At 47.3% G+C, this 27,261-nt stretch overlaps 1 protein-coding gene across 4 annotated transcripts in view; it reads left to right on the top strand.

Moving 5' to 3' along the window:
* Nucleotides 1-27,261, top strand: part of MARF1 (meiosis regulator and mRNA stability factor 1) — a 38,082-nt gene that overhangs the window by 3,340 nt on the left and 7,481 nt on the right. For all 4 annotated transcript variants that reach the window (XM_048495297.1, XM_048495298.1, XM_048495299.1 and 1 more), the window contains 21 exons: nt 234-887; nt 2,300-2,468; nt 2,860-3,086; nt 4,785-4,902; nt 6,214-6,386; nt 7,631-8,065; nt 8,887-9,065; nt 9,151-9,303; nt 10,549-10,738; nt 11,525-11,703; nt 11,929-12,009; nt 13,421-13,657; nt 14,136-14,255; nt 14,485-14,660; nt 14,968-15,188; nt 15,668-15,810; nt 21,622-21,755; nt 22,273-22,475; nt 23,693-23,920; nt 24,681-24,911; nt 26,309-26,518. In XM_048495297.1, coding sequence (XP_048351254.1) covers nt 234-887; nt 2,300-2,468; nt 2,860-3,086; nt 4,785-4,902; nt 6,214-6,386; nt 7,631-8,065; nt 8,887-9,065; nt 9,151-9,303; nt 10,549-10,738; nt 11,525-11,703; nt 11,929-12,009; nt 13,421-13,657; nt 14,136-14,255; nt 14,485-14,660; nt 14,968-15,188; nt 15,668-15,810; nt 21,622-21,755; nt 22,273-22,475; nt 23,693-23,920; nt 24,681-24,911; nt 26,309-26,518 — 4,461 coding nt within the window. The remainder of the gene's footprint in view (nt 1-233; nt 888-2,299; nt 2,469-2,859; nt 3,087-4,784; nt 4,903-6,213; nt 6,387-7,630; nt 8,066-8,886; nt 9,066-9,150; nt 9,304-10,548; nt 10,739-11,524; nt 11,704-11,928; nt 12,010-13,420; nt 13,658-14,135; nt 14,256-14,484; nt 14,661-14,967; nt 15,189-15,667; nt 15,811-21,621; nt 21,756-22,272; nt 22,476-23,692; nt 23,921-24,680; nt 24,912-26,308; nt 26,519-27,261) is intronic.

Consider the following 27,261-nt stretch of genomic DNA (forward strand, 5'->3'; position numbering starts at 1 on the left):
ACGTAAAATGCATACAGGGTCAACAGGGTTTCTGTCTTTGAGGGGAGGCAGGGGATCTTGGTGCTGCAGTCCAGTTTATCTAATCTTGTGAATTAATCTTTCACTGGGTTACTTTTATTTGCTACGGCCTTTGGTCAGCATCATTTACTGCGTTATCTTTTGTCTGTCAGCAGTGCAGCCTCCTCCCCACTATGGCACCAAACTTTTATCTCTCATGGCTTTTTACTCCTCAGAACGACCCCACGGTGAGCAAGAAGGGTCCCGCGGAGTTGAAGGAATCCCCGTCTCCTCACCACGCTGGCTCCAAACCGTTAGCAGCCGTCCCCCTTCCCGACGTCCGCTCCCTCCAGCAAAAGCAAACGCTCCTTTTGCCCGCTCCCAAAGTAAGCTGTTGTGTGCGTATCTCCGAAGCTGCTCCTCAGCTCCGTGGCGGTGGCGGTGCTTTGATTCACTCTGGTGTGGCGCTGGACCCGCAAGGCGCCGGGACGGTCACTTGTCAAGTCGGGCCGGGGCTTGTTTATCCGCCCGTGTCCTCGCTGAAGAGCGTTCCGGTTAGGAGCGGCGTGGCAGGCTTTGCAAGCGATGTGTCCGGAGCAGGCCTAGAAAACAGCCTCTCTTCCTGTCCGCACTTCCCGTGCTGCGGGAAGCTCCACTTCCAGCCCTGTCACAGTAACGTGCATAAAATGCATCCGCGTCCCGCTCATCCCAGCTGCACCTCCTCGGGTTACTTTTCTTGTTCTGAATTCACAAGTGGGGCTACGGGGCTTCTGGAAGAACACGTTGCACCACCAGAACACGCTTCTTGCGTTTGCACCAGCACACTGCACCAAGTGGCACCTTCTGTGTACATAAAGGGCTCTCACTACTGCAATGAGTGTTTAAGCAAGGTTTGTACTCTTTTATACTGTGGATTATAAGGGTGCTGTTGAATTGGCTGTTGGAGGTTTCCCGGGCTGTGTGGCTGTGGTCTGGTAGTTTCGCCTACATCTATGGCTGGCGTCTTCAGGGGCATGCCCTGGTGAGATGTGCTATTACGACTTGGCAAGGAAGAAAACATATATTGTCAAAGGCTTTCACAGCCGGAATCACTGGGGTGCTCTGTGGTTTCCGGGCTGTATGGCCTTGTTCTAGCAGCATTCTGTCCTGACGTTTCACCTGCATCTGATCAGATCCTCTGAAGATGTCAGCCGCAGATGCAGGCGAAACGTCAGGAGAGGATGCTGCTAGAACAAGGCCATACTGCCTGGAAACCACACAGCACCCCAAGAAAACATATATTTGGGGGTTTATTCTTGTACGTTTGTGTTGAGAACCCTTGGGCCAGAATTTGTTGAGGGTCTGTTTTGAATTCACGGGTTTGTTTCAGAGAGCTGGTGTGGTTGAGAGCAGCGGGACTCTGATCTGGAGAGTTGGGTTTGAGTCTCCACTCCTCCGGACAGAGCCTGTTGGGTGACCTTGAGCCAGTCTTAGTTCTCTGCAAACTCTCTTCGCCCACGCAGAGGCAAGCAATGGCAAACCACCCCAGAGCATCTCTTGCCTTGAAAACCCTACGGAGCAGCAGTGGCATAGTGGTTAAGAGCAGGTGTATTCTCGTCTGAAGGAACTGGGTTTGATTCCCCACTCTGCCGCTTGAGCTGTGGAGGCTTATCTGGGGGATTCAGATTAGCCTGTGCACTCCAACACATGCCAGCTGGGTGACCTTGGGCTAGTCCAGGGGTCTGCAACCTGCGGCTCTCCAGATGTTCATGGACTACAGTTCCCATCAGCCCTGCCACTTGGCCATGCTGGCAGGAGCTGGTGAGAATTGTAGTCCATGAACATCTGGAGAGCCGCAGGTTGCAGACCCCTGGGCTAATCACAGTTATTCGGAGCTCTCTCAGCCCCATCCACCTCACAGGGTGTTTGTTGTGAGTGGGAAAGGGAAAGGAGTTTGTAAGCCCCCTTGAGTCTCCTTACTGGAGAGAAAGAGGGGATATAAATCCAACTATTCTTCCTCTTACCCGTTATAGAATTGTGTTCTGCACCCTTCAAGAAGTGTGTGCGTGTAGGTTTAAAGTAGACTTGCCAACTGGATGCTAAAGGACCTGAAGGAAGCAACTTTATCTCTCTATTTCATAAGGCACCCTTTCAAAGCGAAACAGTGGCTCTAGAAACAGTGGGAGAGCTTAGTCTAAATAACCCATACAATAGTGCCGCAGTTCTCTTCGTCCGTGCGGAACATATGGTATTTGACTCCGAGCTTCGCTGCGTTGTACCTTTCTCTATTGGACACTAATGGGACTGAATTCTTTCCCAACAGCCATCCAGAGAGGGTGTGGCTGATACAGCCAAAATGTGGCCCAATATCCCGCCTCCGAGCACGCCGACGGCCTCCGTGTCTGTCCCACTCTGCAACGGCTGTGGCACCAAAGGGAAAGAGAAGAGCTTCCTGCTGGCAAGCAGCTTTGGACCGATGCCACAGAAATATGGTACATAGCAGCGTTTTGTTTCTATCGGAGGATGTGTCGTCTGTGGCTTTTTCCAAGACCAAGTTAAAACTGAGAGTTGTTTTGGTTCTCTTCCGTGGTTCTCACTCTTTGGTGGCTGTACTGGGGAAAAAACTCCTTTGCTGCGCGTGCAGCAGTTGAAGTGGCTGTGAAAGGCCTCCTCTGAAGTAAACGGGAACGGGACCGTAGATAAAGTTGGGGTGGTTCTAAATACGAACAGACTCGGTTAAAGGATGCCTCTGTGTAATGCGTAGTGGCGTTCTGATTTTTGTCTCTCGTGGCTCCCGTGAAACTATAGTAGGAATTCACAAGAGCAGTATTTGGACATATTGACTGGGTTTTCCCCCCTTCCTTGCTTCCCCCCCATCGATAGGATCTCCGGAAGTTGCCCTGACGAGCCAAGTTCTAGAGAACCTGCCTCCCATTGGAGTTTTCTGGGACATTGAAAACTGCTCTGTTCCGTCCGGCCGTTCAGCTGTGGCGGTTGTGCAGCGGATTCGCGAGAAATTTTTTAAAGGTCACCGGGAGGCAGAATTCATTTGTGTGTGTGACATTAGTAAAGAGAACAAAGAGGTCATTGAGGAGCTGAATAACTGCCAGGTAACTGAATCTGCTGGGACCGGCTGTATTGAAGCTAAGAAATGATGTCTGGTGAGAAATCCTTGCATGCAGCCAAGTGTGAAGCCTTTTGGTTCAGATTCTAAGATAAGCTATGCGAAAACAAGCTGTGGACTGTATTTTCCTTAGCAGGACTAATTAATTGCTGTAAGTCTTCTTAGAAGAGAGGAACAAATCTAGAGTAACAAGAGTGTTTGTCAAAATCTAGAGTTACAAGAGTATTTGTCAAAATCTAGAGTAACAAGAGTGTTTGTCAAAATCTAGAGTGTTTGCCAAAATCTAGAGCAGTGGTGGCAAACCTATGGCACGGGTGCCAGAGGTGGCACTCAGAGCCCTCTCTGTGGGCACTCGCGCACAGAGTTCATTGTGGGAGTGGGGTGAAAAATCCCCCCCACAGACACACATCTAGGCTGGCCTGGGCATGATCCTTTACCTGGGAGTAAGCTCGGTTCCTGGCAATGGGGCTTGCTTCTGAGTAAACCCTCTTAGGATCGTGATTCACCCATTTGAAGCGTTGCACGGTCGCTTCACTAAGCTTACTCCTGAGTAACACGTGTCTCGGAGCCAACTGTTTTTTCTAAACTAAAACCTCAGTATTCAGGTTAAATTGCCGTGTTGGCACTTGGCGATAAATAAGTGGGTTTTGGGTTGCAATTTGGGCACTCGGTCTCGAAAAGGTTCGCCACCACTGATCTTGAGTAACAGGAGTGTTTGTCAAAATCTAGCGTGTTTGTCAAAATCGAGAGTAACAAGAGTGTTTGTCAAAATGTAGGTTATAATAATAGTGGAGGCAGGTGGTCTAGGCTAGGTGGTGCAGGACTGATTTAAAATGCACTTTTGAAAATCCCACTTTTTAAAAGCAGGACCCGTGGCGCCTTGTGGCAAATGTGGTCAGACAATTCTGTCACTAGCTTGTCTACTTCAGCGGGATGTGCGTGTCTTTTCTTAATGCTCAGAGCCAAACCAGATCACAGGTCATTGTCCTGCCTTTTCCTTGGCCCTGAAGAAATACTGCTAACCATCTCCAGAACTTCTTTAGCTGATATTGCCCCTCCTTAAAATATTTTCGACGGGGATTGTTGTGTTGGTTATAGGCAAAATATGAAAAACTTGGGTTCCTAGCAGCCCAAGTAATTGTTTAGATCAGACCTGGGCATCATACGGCCCGCGGGCCACATACGGCCCGCCGGATGACCCTGACTGGCCTCCCTGCCTTGCTGGGGAGTGAGGCACCTTTGAAAGCCCCGCAGAAGCCGGTTGCCTTGGCTGCTGGCTTCTGCGGGGCTTTCAAAAGCACCAGTCGATGAAAAAAGTAGGTCAAGGGACTTAAGTCTCCCCACTTGCTTGATTGTCACAGTGCACAACTATGCAGGTAGGTTAAGCCTGTGATTCTTTGTGCCAAATAGTGTTGTATGCAGAACTGTTGCCACTGATTCCAAGTTGATCTGTGCACCTGTCTGTCACTTATCAGCCCCTATTATGCAGAATTGAGTTCAGCCTTTTGGCCCGGCCCTCCACAATATTTTCTGTTTCTTAGGCGGCCCCATGGAAAAAATAATTGCCCAGCCCTGGTTTAGATGTTCATGCAGTGGGTCTACAATGTTATCCCTGGGGTTTGTGTTGCCAGCTTAACAGTGAGTCACCAAGTTCAGTTGGTATCACGTTCCTTTGTTTCTTTAGGTGACCGTTGCACACATTAATGCCACAGCAAAGAACGCAGCGGATGACAAACTCAGGCAGAGTCTTAGAAGATTTGCTGATACCCACGCTGCTCCAGCCACTGTGGTCCTCGTGTCCAGTATGTCCAAAGAGTATCTTGTGACTTGTTTGGTGAATTCTAGCTCCAGTTTCGAGATCAGACTTTGCTCAGTTGGGTGCAAAGTTTGGTGAAGAAGTTCTATGCTCAGGGTGGACTGTAGCTCTCATGGGTTGGTTAAAGATAACGGAAGGAAGAATACCTTAAGACAGACCTGGGCATTATACGGCCCGCGGGCCACATACGGCCCGCCAGATGACCCTGACTGGCCCTCCTGCCGTGCTGGGGAGCGAGGCGTCTTTGAAAGCCCCGCAGAAGCTGGTTGCCTTGGCTGCCGGCTTCTGCGGGGCTTTCAAAAGCGCCTTGCCCCCCTGCCTTGCTGGGGAGCGAGGCGTCTTTGAAAGCCCCGCAGAAGCTGGTTGCCTTGGCTGCCGGCTTCTGCGGGGCTTTCCAAAGCGCCTCGCCCCCCTGCCTTTTGGCCCAGCCCTCCACAATATTTTCTGTTTCTTATGCGGCCCCATGGAAAAAATAATTGCCCACCCCTGCCTTAAGATGTTGTAACCGAGTGTGCCAAGCTTTCAAGATCGTGTTTCACGAACTATCAGCTGAAGCTTTTCCCTTCTGGTAGTCTCTTCTCTCTTCTGATAGTGTTTTAAATATTCTTCTCTCCCACGTTTCAGAGTGGGAAGACAAGAGGCCTGTTTTATAATAGAGGAAGAAGGGGTGGGCTGGTGGATAGTCAATCTAGTTCAGGGGTCTGCAACCTGCGGCTCTCCAGATGTTCCTGGACTACAATTCCCATCAGCCCCTGCCAGTATGGCCAATTGCAGGGTTCTGCAACCTGCGGCTCTCCAGATGTTCCTGGACTACAATTCCCATCGGCCCCTGCCAATTGGCCATACTGCAGTGGCTGATGGGAATTGTAGTCCAGGAACATCTGGAGAGCCGCAGGTTGCAGAACCCTGATCTAGTTCAACCACTTGGTCAAGGGAGCCAGATGTCAAGGAAGCCAGATTGTCAGAAACAATGCAACCATTGGGCCCAGTTTTAGCTGCTGGGGGGAAAGTCAAGCTACAGGAGTTGACCACAGTGGATGCATGATCGGGCTCCTTAGCATCTTTCGGGAATTTATGTGCACTGTGTGGTTACCATTCTTGAGATTCATGTTGAAATTCAGAGGAGGGAGCAAACAGGACAAGCCGCTGATGAGAAGGGAAAGGGGGTCTGGGTTTACGGTGTGGGTGGAAAGTACCATCAAGTCACAGCTGAGTTATGAACGCCCTTTAAGTGACAACGGGAACCTGTCAAAATCACCTTTATTTACTGGGCCGTGTGTTGCGTTTTTGCTCTCAGCCGATGTGAACTTTGCACTGGAACTCAGCGACCTGAGGCACCGCCACGGTTTCCACATCGTTTTGGTGCATAAAAACCAGGCCTCTGAAGCGCTCCTGCATCACGCCCACGAGCTGGTCAGATTCGAGGAATTTATTTCAGATTTGCCTCCACGATTACCATTCAAAAAACCAGTAAGTGATTTTTTTCCCCCCTTCGACACAGTTTTTAGTTTAATCGATTATGCACTGATATCTACCTGGGCAAGAGACGAGCCCTTGACCTCATAGCACATTCCATACAGCCTGGGTAACTTACTGGATCTTTTATGGAAATCTCCAAAGTGTTGTTTACGTAGGATTAAACAGCTGGGGTTTGTTCTCGGTGTCTCTTTTTTTTTTTGTAATGAGGACCCGAGATTTCTTCACAACTAGCATCCTCCAGTAACTTATTGGGTCTTTTATCGAAATTATATACGTAGATTTTGCTCTGTGGTCAGTGCTCTGGGAAAGACAGTAAGCAAAATAATGGCTGGGGGAAATGAAATGTACACGTCGAGTGCATCTCCGGAGAGCAAATCTTGTGTGGAACATGATACTGCTTTAGAAAGCCTTGGTCAATATTTTGGTCTTCTTGGTTATGTGGATTAACTTGCCAAACACCAGGGTTGACACTGATAAAGCTCAAAGTGATAAAGCTTATAGGCTGGCTAGATTTAACATCATGCCATCTCCGCTGCATAGAGGAAGACTTAAAGGTCTTCCCAGTGATAAGAGGTTCCGTACCTGTAGCATAGGACACCTGGATTCCATCCCACACATTCTCCTGAACTGCTTATTATACCAAGAACTCCGATCCAGCCTGTTATCCCAAGCTATAGACCCTATGATTGATTATACTGAATCAGATAAAGTAGTTATGCTTTTAAATTGTCAGGATTTTCATTGTTGCCTTATAGTGGCAAAAGTTTGTAAACTGAATGTATGACAAACGTGAAGGTTTTTTTTGTCAGAAGTTTGTAAACTGTCAGAAGTGTGTAAACGGAATGTATGACAAACGTGAAGGTTTTTACTCTTCACTTTTTAACTGGAACTGTATTTTTATATTATCGTGCATATGCCAATAAAGGCTTATTGAAATTGAAATTGATAAAGCTTATAAGCAAGATTTCTCAATTTTTCCCCCTTCAGCCATTGGTGCATTTTTACAAGTACTGCCCTCTTGTGAAAAACGTGCAGCTGTGATTGTGTGCTGACCTCTGGGGCAGCCTGATTGAATGGGGAACTATCAGGGTTTTAATAATTCAGTTGTTTGTATGTGATTTTATGCTGTTGCTACCTGACTTGAATCCTGAGTTTCTTGGGACCAAGGCAGGCAGGCGGATACCTTAAACCCACATTCTGAAGCTCACTTAAAAATTCTTTGTTCCCTAAACTAGGCATGCCATACACTCTTATATGTTTACAACCTGCCTACAAACCGGGACACCAAAAGCGTCTGTTACAGGCTCCGGCGTCTGTCAGACAACTGCGGAGGCAAAGTGCTGACCATTTCCGGCAGCAGCGCCATCCTCCGCTTCTTGAACCAAGACAGCGCCGAGCGTGCTCAGAAGCGGATGGAAAACGAAGACGTCTTCGGCAACAGGATTGTCGTGTCTTTCACCCCCCAAAACAAAGAGCTGGCCGAAGCCAAGAGCACCGGCTCAGTGGGAGCCGAAAAAGTGAAGTCTCCCAAGAAAGTGAACAAGAATTCAAAGCTGTGCCTCGCAAGTAGAGAGCCCAATGACCCGTCTTCCGCCTCTAAGATCCTTTCAGGGAAAGGCCTTCAGACACACGGGTCAGCCGTGAAGAACTCAACCATCAAGAGCCTACAGGTGGCTGATACCGTTGAAACATTGAATAAGGAATACATATTTCAAATCAGGGGTTTCCTATTCTGGCCTTTCCTATTCCTATTCTGGCCTAGATCATAGGTGTCAAACTCGCGGCCCTCCAGATGTTATGGACTACAGTTCCCATCATCCCCTGCCAGCATGTTTGACACCTGTGCTCTAGATGTTTGTGAACTACGATTCCCATCAGCCGCTGCCATACTTGCACAGCCTGATGGGAATCATAGTCCATGAACAACTGGAGGCCCAGAGTTGGACACCCTTGTTTTATATTGAAATAGGGATGTGGAGTCTTAGGATGAAACCAGGTGTAAATGATGGATTGGCTCTTGTATAATGCCGAACTGCTGTTGTGGGGTGGGGGTGGGGAGGCTCTTTGGTTTGGGGAGGGGCCTCTTCTTTTTTTTTAATCCAGAGCCCTGAAATGTGTTAGACACAAAATGATAGCTGGGTGGGCAGAGCAGTCACAATGGAAGGGGGGCTTTTCAAAGCAGATCTGTTGCGTCCCGTGCAGGGGGCGGGGGGATGCTTTAATAGGGCAAGACAATCCCCGTCTCCAATTAAAAGTTGCCCTGCAGGGGGGGAAATCTGCAGTTTCCTTTATTAATCTAAGACGTTTGCAAGATTATAAATGCAGATCCACAATACTTAATTCTGATATAATTTTAATTGTTTTTTAAAAATGTATTGTTGTTGTTGTTTGTACTTATTTTTCATTCTTTTATTCATTCTCCCTTTGGGGTGGGAAATGAAATGAAAACAAAATTATTTCAAATCCAACCCCTCCTCCTGTTTCCATCAAGGAGCTGTGTCGTATCAAGTCAGTAGCCAGTAGTCCCAAGACCGTGAGAAGTACTGAAAGCCACCACGATCAGTCAAGAGAGGGCGCTGTTTCACTCTGTACCTCGAGCATGGCAAATTCGGGACCTTCGGCACCTACAAAGGCTGGAACAGGAGAGCTGGTTTATAAGAACAGTCAAAAGTACGTCAAGAGCAGGACTGAGTTTTGGCAGGACTCAAATAAGAACTCTGCACTAATATTTCCGTTCTTCTCTCCCTCCACACAGAAAGGACTCGTTTGCAGCCAGAAGCATCAGCAACTCTCCTGTAGAGAGGAAGGATGATGTATTCCAAGTCAGTTATCCATCAGCGTTCAATATGCTGTCCGGATCAAGACAGCTTAGCCCCCTATTGATCTCTCAGAGTTGCTGGTCGTCACAGTGAGTATTGTTAATCAGAGCTCTGTGCGTATTCCGCAGGCATCGAACGCTGAGGCTGGAAGGCTCTGACTTTCCTAGGAAAGCACTGTCTTGCGTAGGGTGTCTTGAATACAGCAGGAAATATTTGGATATCAGCTTGTGCGCACTGAATAAACCATTCACTCTTTTGCCGTTCAAGCTGATTGCAAGGGTGATGTAAACATAGGCCAAGTGAAACACAGCGCCTGTCTAATTTGTATCTGGAACAATATACTTCTCTTCTGTAAGCAGAGATTGTGGGTGTTGTGTTTTCTGTGAGGCTCGGGCTGCATCTAACCACGTGGAACGGGACAGGTAAACGGAACACGGCAACCCTTTCGAATAGACACTAAAATGGGACTTAGGCAATGCAAGCTAAGCTAAGAGCCTGCAAGGAATCACTCAACATGCATTCAACTTTAAAAGCCCCTGGGGCACGTTTAATCCTTTGGACTTCCTTTCTTCCAATTAATTTACAACATTATGCTTTTTCTGCTTATGGCTGTGTCGCCTGGCTTTACTACTTGGATGACGGCCATAAAAGCCGGAAATTTTACCGTTACCAGTGTCTTTGATGCTACGGGTGCAGGTTTTTATTTCTTCGTGGCCTTTGTAGCTGGTCTGTCTGTTTTTCCCCCCCAGAAGAAGGGTGGGCTTTGTGTGTATTTCAGGATGTTGTATGTGATGTGCATTGCTTAGCTGAAAAGAACAAAAACACATAGCCCAAGGTGATATGTCGTAGGATTTGACCTCTTTCAGTTGGGTCATCATTTCATGTGGAAGGATTACTTTTGAATTTATTGTCGAAGGCGTTCACGGCCAAATTCAACTGGTTGTGGGCGGTTTTCCGGGCTGTGTGGCCGTGGTCTGGTGGATCTTGTTCCTAACGTTTCGCCTGCATCTGTGGCTGGCATCTTCAGAGGTGTATCACAGAGGGAAGTCTGTTACACACTGTGTCCAGTCACTGTGTAACAGACTTTTCTCTGTGATACACCGCTGAAGATGCCAGCCACAGATGTAGGCGAAACGTTAGGAACAAGATCCACCAGACCACGGCCACACAACCCGGAAAACCCACCACAACCAGTTGCTTTTGAATTGTTTGGAAAATATATTCCAGCGTGTACATTGGTGCATATCAAAACCAGTTATCTATAGAACTAGCGACGTGCAGTCAGATTTGCGGAATAAATGATTCTGGATTACTCTCCCCTTCTGTTTCGTTAGGAGCGCGTCTCCAAACCTCTCAAACCGGTCTTCGCCTCTTACTTTCAATATCGTGAGCCGCTCTGGTAGCACAGATAGCCCCGATCCTTTTGCAAATGGAACGGACATTAAGGTCGGCAATTTGGACTACAGGCTTTCCAGGAAAGAGTTGCAACAAATTTTGCAAGAAACCTTTTCTAGGCATGGCAAGGTAATTTCTAAAAAAACAAAATAATTAATGTCTTCTGTTTCTCCTTTTGTACTCACATAGTGTTAACTTGCTTAGCAAGGCAGTTGCTATGGTTCAGTGGCTGAATCTCGTAAATTACATGTAGAGCAGTGTATTTTAATAAAAAAGAAAAGGTAGTTCCTGATTCAAGTACTGGATCATTACTGACTGGGGGGGCGGGGGGATCTAACATTTACTAGACTTTTGTATACAGGGTGGATTGGCATTGCCTTCCACGTTCGTCTGCACTTTACCCCTAGCAAGCTAAGTACTCTTTTTACCGACCTCAGACAGACAGAAGGCTGAGTCACCCTTGAGCCGGCTACTTGAAACCAACTTCCATCAGGATCGAACTCAGGTTGAGAGCAGAGTTTTGACTGCAGTACTGCAGCTTAGCACTCTGTGCCACGGGGCTCCCCTGTGTTCAGATAAAAGAAAACTCCTTAAATCGGGCTCAGATTTGTCCTTCTGTCACAGGGTTTTAAACATTATGTCCATTACGTTCAATGTTTAAAAAGCAGTAAATGGCTTTAAGACTATGACTCCAAATGGGTGCTAGTGGATGTTTCATAATATTGAGAGAGGTGAGAAAAGAAACGCACTGGTCTAGGTGAAAGTCCTTTAAATCTTGCTGCTTATAATAAATTTGTGAGGATGTAGATGAGGATGTGTATGTCAGTTCTGGCGTTGCACACCTGAGATGTGAAGAATGTTCAGCTCAGATTTCAGTTGAAGATTTCACCTGGTTGCTTGTTTCTTTTCTTCCAGGTCAAAACCATCGAGCTCAGCCCCCACACCGATTACCAGCTGAAGGCTACGGTGCAAATGGAGAATCTCCAAGAAGCCATCCGAGCCGTCAACATTCTCCACAGATGCAAAATCGGCGGCAAAAGGATACAAGTCTCGCTAACTACGGGAACAGCCAATAAATCCCTAGCCTTAGTTCGGTAAATTATTATAAATTTTTTAAAAATAAGTTTTCTATGCTGACCTGAGCTTAAGCTTAAGGATAGCCGTGACGGGGAATGTTTGGGAAATGGGCGTGTTGAGCTTTTCACTCAGTTAACACCGCCAGCTGGCTCAAGTCCTTCATCCACCTCAGACAGGGAAAAAGTAGACTTTAAGCTAGAAATCACTTGCCTGCCATAATGCGACAATGCTTCTGTTTGCAGTTCAGAAGTTGTATCCATCCTTCAAGATGCTCCGGCTTGCTGTCTGCCTGTCTTCAAATTAATAGCGATCTATGAAAAAAAGTAAGTCTCTGAAATTACTTACCACTTTAGTAGTTTATTACATAGTTATGCTGGACGCCAATGCAATGCATTGTTATTAATCTGTTTTAATGGGGTTTATTGTAATTATTGTTTTTATCGTGTTGTTCACTGCCCAGAGCCCTTTGGGGGAAGGGCGGTATGTAAGACTAATTATAAACAAACAAACAAACAAACAAATAAATAAATAGCGGTCGAAGCTGTGCTCACAACCTGAATTCGATCCTGATGGAAGTTGGTTTCAAGGTTGACTCAATTTTCCATCCTTCTGAGGTTGGTAAAATTAGTACTCACCTCACTGCGGGTTAAGCAGAGGTGGGATCCAGCAGGTTCTCACAGGTTCCCGAGAGTAGGTTACTAATTATTTGTGTGTGCCGAGAGGAGGTTACTAATTGGTGATTTTGCCACGTGATTTTTGCCTTAGTTACGCCCCTCCTCTCAGAAGTAGCGTGCAGAACTGGAAGCAGTCTAGCAGGAGGTGCACCGGCATGTGTGGCAGCCTGCGCCTGCATGCATTCGTTTCCCGCCCAAGGACCGGCGCAGCGGCTGCGTCCTTGCCACAGCCCCACCCAGGAATGCCCCGCCTCCGGAATGCCCGGCCACGCCCCCGTCGTGCCCCACCCAGCCCCATTGGCGCTACGCCACAGTTTGAATCCCACCACCATGGGAACCTGTTACTAAAATTTTTGGATCCCACCACTGGGGTTAAGTGTAGATGAAAACCATCCTATGAACATAGTTTGCCTAACAAAAGTTGCGATAAGTCACCCTATGGAGAGCCATCATAATGTAGTGGCTAAGAGTGGACTCTGATCTGGAGAACCAGGTTTGATTCTGCACTCTTCCACATGAGCAGCAGACTCTTATCTGGTGAACTGGATTTGTTTCCCCTTTCCTACACACGAAGCCTGCTGGGTGACCTTGGGCTAGTCCAGGGATAGGGAACCTGTGGCTCTCCAGATGTTCAGGAACTACAATTCCCATCAGCCTCTGTCAGCATGGCCGATTGGCCATGCTGGTAGGGGCTGATGGGAATTGTAGTTCCTGAACATCTGGAGAGCCGCAGGTTCCCTACCCCTGGGCTAGTCACACTTCCATCTGAACTCTCTCATCTCACAAGGTGTCTTTTTATGGAAGCGAAAGGGAAGGAGTTTGTAAACCACTTTGAGACGCTTTACAGTTGAGGAAAGTGGGGAATAATCCAAACTCTTTTCTTCTTTACTTTTTAAAATAATTTATTAAACATCCCATGCAGTACATTTTTGTAATGACCATTCATTTCAGGGGTGAGGCAAGTTCTTGCCTTTGTCCCCCCTCTCAAGACACACAGATACTTTCTTCCCCCCTCCGTCCACTTTATTAACGTTTATCTTAAAATCCTCTGTCTTTTCAGGTTTGGTCACAAGTTGAACGAGTCAGATTTGCACAAATTAACGGACGTGGTAGGAATCCGTGATCAAGGCAACGGGCGGCTAGTGTGTCTTCTACCCAGTAGTCAAGCCAGACAGAGTCCGTTGGGATCTTCGCAGTCACACGACGGCTCCTCTGCTAATTGTAGTCCGATCATATTCGAAGAGCTGGAATATCACGAACCTGTTTGTAAACTGCATTGCATGAATAAAAATTTCAGGTGAGTCGCGCTGCTGATTCTGTCACCTTTCTGTTTAGAAGTGAACATCAGCATGGCAGGACATCGGGCTAACGGCTTTTGGGGTTTTTTTAGTAGGTGGTAACCTGTGAAGCTATTGCCTCCCGCAAGTGAAATTTTGAAAAATGGCCACGTTACTCTCATGCAGAATAAACTTGTCCAAATGGAGCTCCCACTGTCCTGTATTTCCACAAACTGAATTATTCAAGAGGGCTTTTCTATGCATTGGAATTTATGGTGATTGGAATTTATGGTTTTTGTTAAATGCTTGAACCTGTAATCATGTACATATTTATCTATTATGGTTCATTGTAAGCTGCCCTGACCCCAGCTTTGCCGGGAAGGGGCAGGGTATAAATCAGATGAAATACGTTGCATTTTTTTCAAAATCTTGTAATCTGACTGGAGTCTAGTTGAGCTGTGTAAACTAGAAGAATGATCTTTTTTCCCCTTGTTTTAGTGAACATGATTTTGATCCAGACTCCTACAAAGTTCCTTTTGTGATTCTGTCCCTGAAGACCTTCGCGCCTCACGTTCACAGCTTATTGCAGAGCCATGAGGGAACAGTGCCTTTGCTGAGGTAAAGTTTTGATATTGAACAGTGCCTTTACTGAGGTAAAGTTTTGATATTGAGCGGTGCCTTTACTGAGGTAAAGTTTTGATAGCTGCATCACAATTAGAGTACTTGTGTTACGATCCTGTGCTCAACTTCCCCTGTAATACTACAGGATTTATCAAAAGTTGTAAATGAATGATGTATGAGGTAATGTAGCATTGGTGCACCATTTTCAGGATTTCTGTTCTTTCAGCTTTCCTGACTGCTATGCCTCCGAGTTCAGCAGTCTAGAAATGGTGCCGGAAGGCCAGGGAGGGGTCCCTTTGGAGCACCTCATAACCTGTATCCCTGGTGTCAACATTGCCACTGCCCAGAATGGCATTAAAGTTGTGAAGTGGATACACAACAAGTCGCCACCGCCCACGACAGGTACAGGTTTCACTCGTTCTGTGTGCTTTGCATCTGTTGGTGGTTTGTGTCTGATGTATTTTACACTTTTGCACTTGGTGGACCAAACACTGTGGAATAGAGCATTTCACTAGGAAAAGTAATCCAGCTGACCCCCCCCCCCCTCCCCATGTCCTTTGTGCCAACAGCCTATCAGAACGGCATAATAAGGGAGGGGGCATGTCTGATGTGGGAAGAGTCATTGGGAATAAAAGTGAGTCTCCCTGTACCATTTCATTAGTGTCATTAAGTAATAGCGTAGTTTGTGTTTCTCCCCGTCCCCTTTTAGATCCTTGGCTGCTGCGTTCCAAGAGTCCCGTGGGCAATGCGCAGCTCATCCAGTTCAGCCGGGAAGTGATCGACCTGCTAAAAAACCAGCCGTCCTGTGTCGTGCCCATTAGCAAATTCATCCCTATGTACCACCATCACTTTGCAAAGCAGTGCCGTGTTTCCGATTACGGGTATTCCAAGTTGGTGGAGTTACTGGAAGCCGTTCCTCACGTGCTGCAGGTACATTTCGTCTTGTGGTTCTGTTGCAATAGGGCAGTGTCCCTCCCTCCCCATGGATGCTAAACATAAAGGGCGGTGATAAAAAACAGCCGGGGGGTGGTGGGGCTGAATGGTGGTGAAAATCCAGCAACAGCATAGCACCGTGGTGGCGAACCTTTGGCACTCCAGATGTAATGGACTACAATTCCCATCAGGCCCTGCCAGCATCGCCAATTGGCCATGCTGGCAGGGGCTGATGGGAATTGTAGTCCACTACATCTGGAGTGCCAAAGGTTCACCACCACTGGCATAGCATAACTATGCGCATTGCAGCTGTATATATGTATGAACACATCTAATTTGAATGCTATGCGCATTGCAGCTGTACATGTGTTTGAACACATCTAATTTGAATGCTCGTAATATTTGTATCCGAATAGCTCGAACGCGATCTAATACTTTTGTTTAGAAGGGTTCATAACGTTTTATTTTTCTTGCAGATTCTTGGGATGGGCGCCAAGCGCTTGTTAACTCTAACACACAGGGCCCAAGTGAAGCGATTTAACCAAGACTTGCTAAAACTTCTCAAATCCCAAGCCAGTAAACAAGTTGTTGTGAGAGAGTTTCTACAGGCTTATCATTGGTAAGTGAATGTGCACCCGCTTTTTTCTGTTTTTAAAATTACTTTAATACTAATCTGTTTATTAACTTTTGTAAAGGACACTACAATTATCGCAGTAATCTGGACACAAATAAAGCAACAATTCAACAATAAATGAAGGACAATTTAATAGTTAGTGTTCCTTCTCTAACATTCATTCTGTCAGCTCGCTCAAGAATGGTACCTTTGAGAGAGGACAGTAGTAATTCAACATTTCTGGTTCCAGAGTTTCCAAAGCCACAAAAGGAATATGAAATACATGTTCATCCTAGTCTATTAAGCTACTGACTTTTAGGTGTTTAGATTATATACTTACCGTATATACTCGTGTATAAGCCGACCCGTGTATAAGCCAAGGCACCTAATTTTACTGCCCAAACCTGGGAAAACTTATTGACTCCGGTATAAGCCGAGGGTGGGAAGCCGGCAGGCAGAGGGAGTTCCTTATTTGGGCAGTGACTCCCCCTGATGTCACTGCCCAAATAAGGAGCTCCCTCTGCAGGGATTGAGGAAGCCCAGCCAGCCAGGGTGCCTCGGAGTTCCCCCTTCACCCTCAACAAGCAGCTTCCCTGCGGCAGGGAGGTTGTCCCGGCCCCGCCCCCAGCCTCCTTGTGATGGATAGAAAATGGTGACTCGCATATAAGCCGAGGGCTGAAAAACTTGGCTTATACGCAAGTATATACGGTAACTCAAATGCAATATGATGTTGTTGCAAAACTGCCTGCCAGTTGAATTATTCTCCTCTGTGGATCACTCGTTTTTATTCCTCATTCGTGGTTGAATTGCAGGGTTATTTATGTTTTCCATATATCGTGATATTTCTACACTTGGGGTTATTTATAAAACATTAAACAACAGTTTAAAAAAAACACCAGAAGACAGAAACAAAAGCTCGAAGCCTAATGACAGAGGATTTTAAATGTTCTACTTTTAAAGCATCAAAGGTTGGCCGCTGTCATGCGCAAGCGAGAGTCACAGGGTCGATATTTGAGAACTGTGACTATTGAAAGCCCCAACTTCAGGGCAGGAAGCAAACTCCCTTTCATCATTCCTGGATTGAGCTTTGGTTTAGAATCCTTTTCCCAAGAAAGTATTGTCAGCCCACCCCAGTGAACAGTTCTGGGAGCCAGTTTTAGCGAAGAAGCTGGACAGGTTTTGCATAATAGCCTTTAAACACAAAATGCCTCTTTTTTTCTGTGGGGCATTGATTCAAATATGCGTCCATAATACATTGTTTATATCTTTGCCGTCTTGGTACGGGAGACTCAATTCAATTTTGTGGAATCAATGGGGGCTTATTAACAGCATTAGCATCAGAGGTGTGTCATCTGCCGCTGTTGAGGGTGTTGGTGGATGTGAATGGAGCAGCTGGTGGCCTGCAAGGAAGATTTAACACCAGAACTTTATAACAAGGGTCCACATCAGAACTTATATGGCAACAGGAAGAGATTAAATTAGTTAGTAGTAGTTGAAGATGTAATAGATGTTAGTTAGTAATTAGTCTCCTCCTTGAGCTCCCCTGTTAATGTTAGGCACTAGGCAAATTGGCTAGCTTAACAATAGGATGATAAATTGTTAGGGAAATTAATTTTAGAGTTAGTTGTTAGGCTAAGGAGTGGTTAAGTATTAGTGCCAGTTAGTGGGTAAATTGTGGATTAGGATGGGTTTTTTGTCTATGTCCACGGTGAGACCAGAGGGGGGGCTGGGGATTCCAGTGATACTAGGGCAGGGGAGAAATAGCGATAGGCCTAGGCCATATGAGAGACATCAAGGGAGATACGGTTATGCTCGCTCCTTGTCTGACCTACGGCCTATCCCAAGAGATGTAGTGGGGATAGTGTGGTGGGGATTAATGACTCTGCTCCGAGGTTGCTGCTATTGAACGCGAGGTCCATAAACAACAAATCTGCAGTCCTTCGAGACTATATCTACCATCAGACCGTAGACCTCGCGTGCATTACAGAGACCTGGGTGAGGGAGGGGGAAACGGTGGCCCTCAATGATCTCACCCCAAAGGGATTTACGTTTGTTCAGCAGCCTCGGACACAGGGCCGGGGTGGTGGTGTGGCGATGCTCATCCGGGGATTCGGATCAATCCTTCGGACGTCCCCATCCCACTGATCGCGGGATTGGAGTGTTTGGGCCTTTGTTGGGACTCTCCGGAGAGACTAAGGCGAGTTCTGCTGGTGTACCGGTGCGCCCTAGCATGCCCGGGCAGAAAGCCTGTCGCGGCTTTTGGAGGTGATGTCTCTTGAATAGGCGTTAGCGGTACCCTGCGCCTTTCTGGGTGCTGGAGTGACTTTAACGTCCATGTTGATTCTGGCCTCCTTCTTTGAAAGCCGTTGTTGATCTGAGTGTGTCAACCATGGCTTTAACGCATTAGGTCTCTTCCTTAGAAGTAGAACAACCGTGGGTCCCACACATCAGCAAGGCCACACTCTGAGACCTGATGCTTTGTGGCGAGGTGTGCATGTGGGCTTATCCTCTATTGATAGAGTGCAGTAGTCTGACCACCTACGTCCTTAGCAAAGGCCCGGATAGATGATGCCATGCCCTCCCCTGTCTAGGCGTTTAATGGCATATTTTTAGCCATGCCCAAGGAGAACTACTGGACCCAGAGAGGTTCCAGGAAGCTCTGCAGGAGACCTCACCCACTGGTGGCACCCTTTGATGTGAGCTGGTAGAGTGGCTGCAGGATACCAAGGGGCTCTCTGAAGCCATTGAGGCTGTCAGCCAAAGCGCCCTCTCCGCCTCCTCAAGCACCAGACTGGCTCCTTGGTATACTGAGGAGCTGCGGGCGGATGTGAAACGCAGGAACCTGAGGCCCGGCTGGAGGCGTGTGTGCCGCGGACCCTTGACGAGGAGACAAGACACTCAGATCGGACGTTTATGAGATGCGTGCGTGAAGCCAGCTCGCAAAGAGGGTGTTTTTTTGCTTCGCTCTTTTTTGCAGAAGCCTAGCTCGCGTCCGGCACAATTGTTTTAGGGTGATTCGGTCATTGACGACCTCAGCTATGAGTCCTAAATTGAGAGAAATTGGCTGTAAGCTGCTGCAGAGACGATTCGGCGAGCTACTTCATCTGGGACAAAGAATGTTGGCTCTTCGCCAAACCCTACCCGCGACCAGTTGATAACAATATAAGTGAACTAGAGGCCCCTTGGTCGCCTTTCTTTGGGTCCTCGTTTGGACCACTTCGACCCGACTTGACCCATGTCCCGGATGTTGACAGAACGCACTGGCAGCTGTACGATCTACCACATGTTCTTTTGACTCCGTGCCCTTCACTGGCTGGTGAAAGCCAGCGGGGGGGAGTGTGCTTGAGCCACCTGTTGGATATTATCAACAGCTCTCTTGAGCAAGTGAATTACGGCTTAAAGAGGCAGTGGTCCGCCCGGCTCCTGAAAAGACCACTGTTAGATCTTTGAGGGGATCCGACCGGAAATTACCGCCCAGTTTCTAATCTACCATTCCTGGGTAAGGTAATTGAGCCAGCCGGTGTGAGCAGCTCCAGAGATTTCTGGATGAAAGCATTCACTTGTTGGATCCCCTTACCAGTCCGGTTTCCGCAGACTTTGGCCATGGGACCGAGACGGTGCTGGTTGCTAGCCGTGGATGAACTCGGCTTCAATTGGACAGAGGTGGGCCGGCTGCTGGTGTTGTTATATCTCACACGCATGCGTTGACGTGGTAGATCATGACCTTTGGTCCACCATTACCTGCGCTGATATGCCGGGGTCTGCGGGTCAGCCTTGGATTGAGCTGGCCTTCATTTCTCCTCGGAGACCGGGGACTGCAGGTGACATCGAGGAATTTTGAGAACTACGAAGGCTGCATGTTACTCCCATTGAATGTGGGGTGCCGCAGGGGGCGATCCTCTTCCTGATGCTTTGTAATATCTACATAAGCCCCTTGGCAAGTTTAGTCCGGAGTTTCTGGCTGCAAGGTGCCATCCGATGCATACGCCCGATGACACTCCAGCTGCGTGAATTCACGATGGAGAGGAGCAGCCGTCGTCTGCGCCCCCTGGAGCTCTCCAGTGTTGTTTGGAAGCCGTGGCCGGTTGGTTGAGAGCGAGTCGGTTGAAGCAAAACCCTGCAAAGACGGAGGTCCTGTGGTTGGGACGAGGGAAGAGACCCGGGATTGGACTTACTGGCTTTACCGTCGATGCGTCGCTAAGCGGCGAGGTCTTGCAACTAACCTTGACTGTTAAGAGCTTGGTAGTGACTTTGGACCCGACATTATCAATGGAGGGCCAGGTCACTCAAACTGCCCGAATCGCTTTTTTATCCATCTGGGCGCACAAGGCGAGACAACACCATTAGCCCACGTGATCTGTCCCGCTTCTGACCTGGCCACAGTGATCCATGCAACGGTCACCTCTAGGCTGTGATTATTGTAACGCTTAGCTCTACGCTGGCCTGCCTCTGTTTGGTGATCCGGAAATTGAAACTCTTTAAGTTCAAATCATGCAGCAGCCAGACTACTTTTACAGGAACAGCTGAGTTGGGACCGGATTTCACTCGGTCCTGCTTACCATCTACACTGGCTGCCCATCAAGTTCGGGGCCATGCTTTAACGTGCTGGTTTGTGACCTTTAAGGCCATCAGCGGCATTGGGCCTACATATCTGAGGAGTCGCATCTCCCGTGACTGCCCTCTACTAGGGCCCCTCTGCTCTACCGGAGGAGCGGTTGCTGGAAATCCCTGGTCCAAAAAAGATCCGGGCTGGCGGCAGCCTCAACAAGGGCCAGGGCTTTTACTGCCCTGGCCCCTCACCTGGTGGAACAGGGCTCCTAAGGAGACCCAGGGCCCTGCCCGGGACACTTCAGAGTTTCCGCAGAGGGCCTGCAAAAGCGCTGACCTGTTCCGCCAGGCTTTTGGCCAGCCGGAATGACCATCTGACCCTCATACCATCTTGGTCTCCCATGGGCGGGAATGGGGTTGGGATAAGTCGCCATCTGCAAATTTTAAATTGTTTAAATTCTATGAATTTAATATTGTTATAGATTGTTTTTATATTTGTATTTATTTGATGTTGATGTACACCGCCCTGAGCCCTCCGGGGGAGGGCGGTTTAAAACTGGAATGAAATAAATAAATAAATAAATAATTTTTAGTAACCTTTATTAGGCATCAAATATTTATTTATTTTATTACATTTCTATACCGCCCTTCCCCGAAGGGCTCAGGGCGGTGTCCATCATTCATATAAACAATTAAAATCCATTTCACCCCCAATCCCAGTTAAAACCATATACAAATTATAAAATTCAAAGTTGAGATGGCGCTTAAAATTGTTTCCCCTTCCCCATTCCTACCCCCACAGGAGGCCAGATTTTTTCACAGAAGTGAGATGTTATCCCGGCTGGCCAAATGCCTGGCGGAACAGGTCCGTTTTACAGGCCCTACAGAAACTCTGTATGTCCCGCAGGGCCCTGATCTCACTTGGGAGCCTGTTCCACCAGGTAGGGGCCAGGGCCATAAAAGCCCTGGCCCTTGTGGAGGCCAGCCGGATCACTTTGGGGCCAGGGATCACCAGAAGATATAAGGTGTAGCAAGTAGGATAAATAAAGCAATATAATTAAAGAGATATCAGATATATATTGTTCAGTTGGACCGGGGGAGGCGCCCAGAGGGATGCTCCACAATTTGTACTAAAAATTGGCCATTATAAGGTACGGGAGACTCAAGGGGGGCTTGAGATCACACCAGTTGTTTCCATTCAATTAGCCAAATTATCTGAACCCCCAACACATCTCTTAAGAACCCATTTTTCCCCCCCGAAACATCCAGGTGTTTCTCGAAAGACTGGGATGTGACTGAATACGGAGTATGTGAGTTGGCTGATCTAATATCAGAAATCCCGGACAAAACCATCTGTCTGTATCAACAGGACAACGAAATGGTAATCTGTATCCCCAAAAGAGGTATGTCTATCCTTCTTGGAAGATATTCAATGCCTTATTGTTATAGGTTGCGTAACATTCGGTTTATTTCCTGCCCCAAAACGTCTGTGCGGAAAGGGCCAAATTTTCCCGACGTCTTTGGAACAGTCACGCAAAATGAGATGATATATCATACAATCCATTCTTCTCCTCACCCCATAATATCATGTAGGGTCGGACATAATTGAAGTGTTCTTGTTGGAGGGCTCTTCTGTTGTAAAAATCCACTTGAACAAGTATTAGGCAAGATCCTCCCCACCAAAGCAAACACTTTCCATATTAAGAAGGGTCTTTCCAGTGTGGACAGCTGTTGGCAGTTAGATGTTTCTTGTGGAATTCACAACGACCCCTCAGTGCTGCCTTACTGGAGTCTCAGTCTGAAGGCAAATGACAAGAGTCAGGGTCTGAAGTCATTTTGTTCAGAGTCGGAGGCCATAACTGAGCCTATTCTGTCTCGCATTTCTTTTCAGTTACTTTTCTGTACTTCTCCCTCATGTAGAACGTACCAAGGAGGAAGTCGAGAGGACGAAGCAGTTCTCGAAGGAGGTAGTCGAGCTGCTGCGCCATCAGCCCTACTTCCGCATGTCGTTCGATAAATTCATACCGTCTTACCACCATCATTTCGGCCGTCAATGCAAACTTGCTTATTATGGGTTTACCAAGCTACTTGAACTTTTTGAAGCCATACCAGATGTCTTGCAGGTAATTTTTAAACAAATATGATAAATAAATGAGATGTGGTGTGTTGCTTATTTTCATCTTTGGTACTCTTGCTTTTCTCAAAGTTTGGATCTTGGGAGTCTACTGTTGTGCTTTCTACATTTTATTTAAAAAATAAAGTTTCTGTGTTATTAGTCACTACATTTTAAGCCTCTCATACTATCGTGCTTAGACTGCAGGGAAGGTTAAACTCCTCTCAGTGAATATGCTGTCCAGTGTAGGAACCCTGGGGAATTCAGTTTAGCCTGTGCACTCCAACACACACCAGCTGGGTGACCTTGGGCTAGTCACAGTTCTTTGGAGCTCTCTCAGCCCCACCTACCACACAGGGTGTTTGTTGTGAGGGGGAAAGGGAAAGGAGTTATTCAGCCCCTTTGAGTCTCCTTACAGGAGAGAAAGGGGGGATATAAATCCAATTCTTCTATGGCAGGGGTCTGCAACCTGCGGCTCTTTCAGTCTTATACTGCGGCTCCGCGTGGCCTGGAGGTTGGAGGGTAGCGTGGGCCCCAGACACTTCTGTCCTGAATGTTCAGTGAAACGGCAAGGGAAGTGTTCTGTTCCCCAAGTAAAACACTTAAGTGCCCTGTACTCGGCCAGAACAGAGTGGGAGACTCACAAGCAAGGTGTAACAGTTTTAAGGAAAGGTTTATTTCTTAGAAGAACTGAGACCCTAACTCCTCCCAGGGTCTGACTACAATAAAGTGCTTGCTTAACTGGGGCAACTTGAAGCTTGAGACTTTGATTCTTTCTTGGCTTCTTCCAAGAAATGCCACTTTGCCTGTGCTTTCACTTGGTTCCTTCAGTGTCCTTTATCAGGATTCTACTTTCTGTTAACACCTTAGACTTAATGCTCTCTTTTCACTTTAGACTATACACCATAGACGTAAGAGATATTGCAGCCTCCCAACTCCACTGGCACCTTAGACTAACTGAGCTAAACAGGGGTGCTACTGGGTAATGAAAGGAAGACTGCCTCTAGGGGGATTTCTTAAAGGGTCAGGGTTTAACTAAAGTTCCCTCCCTTAGAACACTATACAAGGAACTAAACCCATAGGGACAACTGAGACTTAATAAGAAAATAATGAGCTTCTCTGGGGGTGTAACAGGAAGACTCGCACGTGTTGCTCGTATTCACTAAAATTTGAGCGTTACCTTTCTCCACACTCTCTCACGGTAACTGAGCTCAATTCCACCCTTAGGTATTAGAATGTGGAGAAGAGAAAATCCTCACGCTAACAGAGGTCGAGCAGGTCAAAGCCTTGGCAGCCCACTTTGTTAAACTGCTCCGCTCTCAGAAAGACAAATGCCTTATGATGACCGACGTCCTCCCAGAGTACGCAAAAACGTTCGGTTACTCGTTGCGCCTTCAGGATTTCAACGTCAGCTCCGTTCCAGCTCTAATGCAAAAACTTTGCCATGTTGTCAAGGTAAGCCCGGGGGGGGGGGGGGGATATAAAATTGTTGCTTAGTATGGTCAGAGTGGGCGATGTTGCTGGCAGGGCGGTCTTTAGGGGTATTGTGTCTTTGCGTAGAATAATGCCCAGGTTGTACAGTTCCGGTTTCAAGAGCTCTCTGCTTAAAAGGCCAGCTTCTCAGCATCTTGTCACGAAGCAAGAAACCTTTAAGATAACCCCCCCCCCCCCACTGCTTTCTTAGATGGTGGCTGATCTGAGCATCATTAGGAATGTTAGACTTTTCTTAACATGGCTTCCGTTATATATATTGTGCTCTTGCAGAAGTAGGTATCTCAGTAATGGTATTTAAAGCATAAACTTACAAAGTAGTGGAATAGTATCGCAGCAGAGACTTGAGAGTGTTCGATATGGGGCTGGGTGGATGAGCGGTATATTTTCACATTTCTGTTTTGTTCAAAAGTTATGGTAACTAATAGAGATGCTGTATTACATAGGTGTCAAACTCGCGGCCCTCCAGATGTTATGGACTACAGTTCCCATCATCCCCTGCCAGCATCATGCTGGCAGGGGATGATGGGAACTGTAGTCCATAACATCTGGAGGGCCGCGAGTTTGACACCTGTGCTGTATTAGATGGACTTTCTTTCCTGACCTTTGACCTCTTCCCTGCCTCCCCGCAACCGGACTCAGCCTTTCCAAACCCGATTTCTGCCCGTTGGACCTCCGTTTCTTCGGTTTGTCCAGATTTTATTTCAGTTCAAATTTCTTTCAGGTAGTCAATGTGGAATTTGGTAAACAGATCCAGCTTATAAATAAAAAGTCTCTCCGGGCCTTGACCTCTCAACTGCTGCTGCTGCTGATGACGCTGGATGAAAGCTCCTGCATTTCTGCAGATCAACTCAAAAGGCATTACGAAACCACGCAAAGCACCACGCTCAATCCGTGCGAATACGGCTTCATGACCTTCACTGATCTGCTGATGAGCATGCCGTACTTTGTCGAGGTGAGGAACCTGACTTGGCTACTGATGCCAACACTGCCCCGTTAACATTGGCTTTCTTGTTAAAATCCCTTTTCACCTTGCTTTGAGGCAGTTTGCGGCATTCATTACCTTCCCCTTTTGGGTGTTTCGTGGGCTTAGGCTCAGAAACAGAAACCAACAAAATGGTGCAGTGCCTGGCTTCAGTATTCAGGTCAACAGGCAAAAAAAGAGAGAAATTTGAGACGTTATGACCTTCCCCTCCATATGTAGTAGGATGTACAGTTAAACCCACTGTAGGTGGAAGGTGGAAAGAGAACATCTCCCGTAGGGGCTTTTGGTCGGTCTGGTCTTTGTTGGGATGAACAAGAAAGTGACGTTCTCTCCATTTGTGCTGTTTTTATGCGTACGGAATTTAATTTGGAATTCAGTCGTTTTGGCGCAAGCAAGACACTTGGCAAGAAACCAAGCCGTGAGCTGTGGAAAGGTCAGGATAGACACAATACCCATGCCCACCAGCCCTTTATGCTGCCCCAGCCCCTGAAAAGTATTTCAAAAACTACTGGTCTGCCTTTGGGACTGAAAGCACACGCTTCCCTGTATTGTAGTGCTTTTCTCTATACCTTTGCTACCCTTTTCAGATCTCCTGTTCCTGCCCGGGCATCTTTACTGGGGCTTATGCTCTTGCTCCTATCTGAATATTCCCCAAAAATTGCTTCAAAGTTCTGCTTTGGCAGTCAAAGTTTTATGGAGACGGCCTTGGTAATCTCCCCCAACTTGCTTCTACCCCGTTCCTCCAACTTGTTTTTTGCCTAGCAAACGCATTTTTGCTCACTGGACCGTCTTCCTGTCATCCAAGAAAAAGGGCAGGGGACTTGGAATATCTTACAGCAAGATGTGAGAGAGCCACGAGAGTGGTTGTAAAGCATGAGAGCCAGCGTGGTGTAGTGGCTAAGAGCAGGTGGATTCTAATCTGGAGAACTGGGTTTGATTCCCCACTCCTCCACCTGAATGGCAGAGGCTTATCTGGTGAACCAGATGTGTTTCCGCCCTCCTACATTCCTGCTGGGTGACCTTGGCCAATCACAGTTCTTGTGATCTTTCTCAGCCCCACCTGCCTCACAAGGTGTTTGTTGTGGGAGGAGGGAAGGGAAAGGAGCTTGTAAGCCCCTTTGAGTCTCCTTACAGGAGAGAAAGGTGGGGTATAAATCCATGCAACTTCTTCTTCTTCTTGTTGTGTGTCATTTGTCTCTTGTACAGATTGAAAGAGGCAGTATAAAGGGTTAAAGCTGGACTTTGGAGATTTTTCCACGCATAATGTTGGACGGGACTTTTTTCTTGCATGTCGATGCACAATGTGCTTCTTCACGCAAATCGGTCTCGAGGGTAGAATACGATTCGTGTACACCTTTCCTTTGCAGGTCGTCACCCACAACGAGGGAGAGTACGTCATGCTTACAGACCTGTACGTCTTCGCCAAGAAAGTGAGGTCTCTGCTGCACACGTACCATTACCAACAGATCTTCTTTCACGAATTCGCAACCGCGTACACAAAATACACCGGAGAGGTGCTGCACCCGAAAGTATACGGCTACAACAATCTTGAAGAATTGTTGGGGGCAATTCCACCGGTTTGTAGCTTGTGGGGGTTTGTTGATTATTATTACCGTACGTGGCAGGTTTACTAAAATGCAGTTTCCCAGGCTTTTTTTAAACTACAGCTACTTTGGGGTTCCTTGGCACCTCAGCTAAAGAGGAGACAGAGGCTCAGGAGAGCAGGGTTGCATGTCCGAGCACTGCAGATCTCCTCCATTGAAAGAAAAAGAAGCTTGACAGCATGCTGTGGCGTAGTGGTTAAGAGCAGGTGCATTCTAATCTGGAGGAACTGGGTTTAATTCCCAGCTGTGCCGCCTGAGCTGTGGAGGCTTATCTGGGGAATTCAGATTGGCCTGTACACTCCCACACACGCCAGCTGGGTGACCTTGGGCTAGTCACAGCTTCTCGGAGCTCTCTCAGCCCCGCCTACCTCACAGGGTGTTTGTTGTGAGGGGGGAAGGGCAAGGAGATTGTCAGCCCCTTTGAGTCTCCTACAGGAGAGAAAGGGGGGATATAAATCCAAGCTGTCTCTTTCTTTGAAAACTTTTTGGGACCACCTTGAGGCACCTGGGAACTTGACAGCCCTTCCAACGACCAAGCAAGAATACGCTCTTGGCTGGTTTTAGAAAGTGCTGCAGCGCCATCTCTGTTACAGATTGCTCTTTAGAAGATTTTGCTCTTGAATTATGGTGGCCAAGCTTTGCCGGTAGGATAATTTATGCGAGTTTTAATCCCCCCCCCCCCCCCCGGATTTTGTCATTTGATTCATTTTGCAAGC

The sequence above is a fragment of the Sphaerodactylus townsendi genome, linkage group LG04, assembly GCF_021028975.2.
Source record: "Sphaerodactylus townsendi isolate TG3544 linkage group LG04, MPM_Stown_v2.3, whole genome shotgun sequence".
NCBI lineage: Eukaryota > Metazoa > Chordata > Lepidosauria > Squamata > Sphaerodactylidae > Sphaerodactylus > Sphaerodactylus townsendi.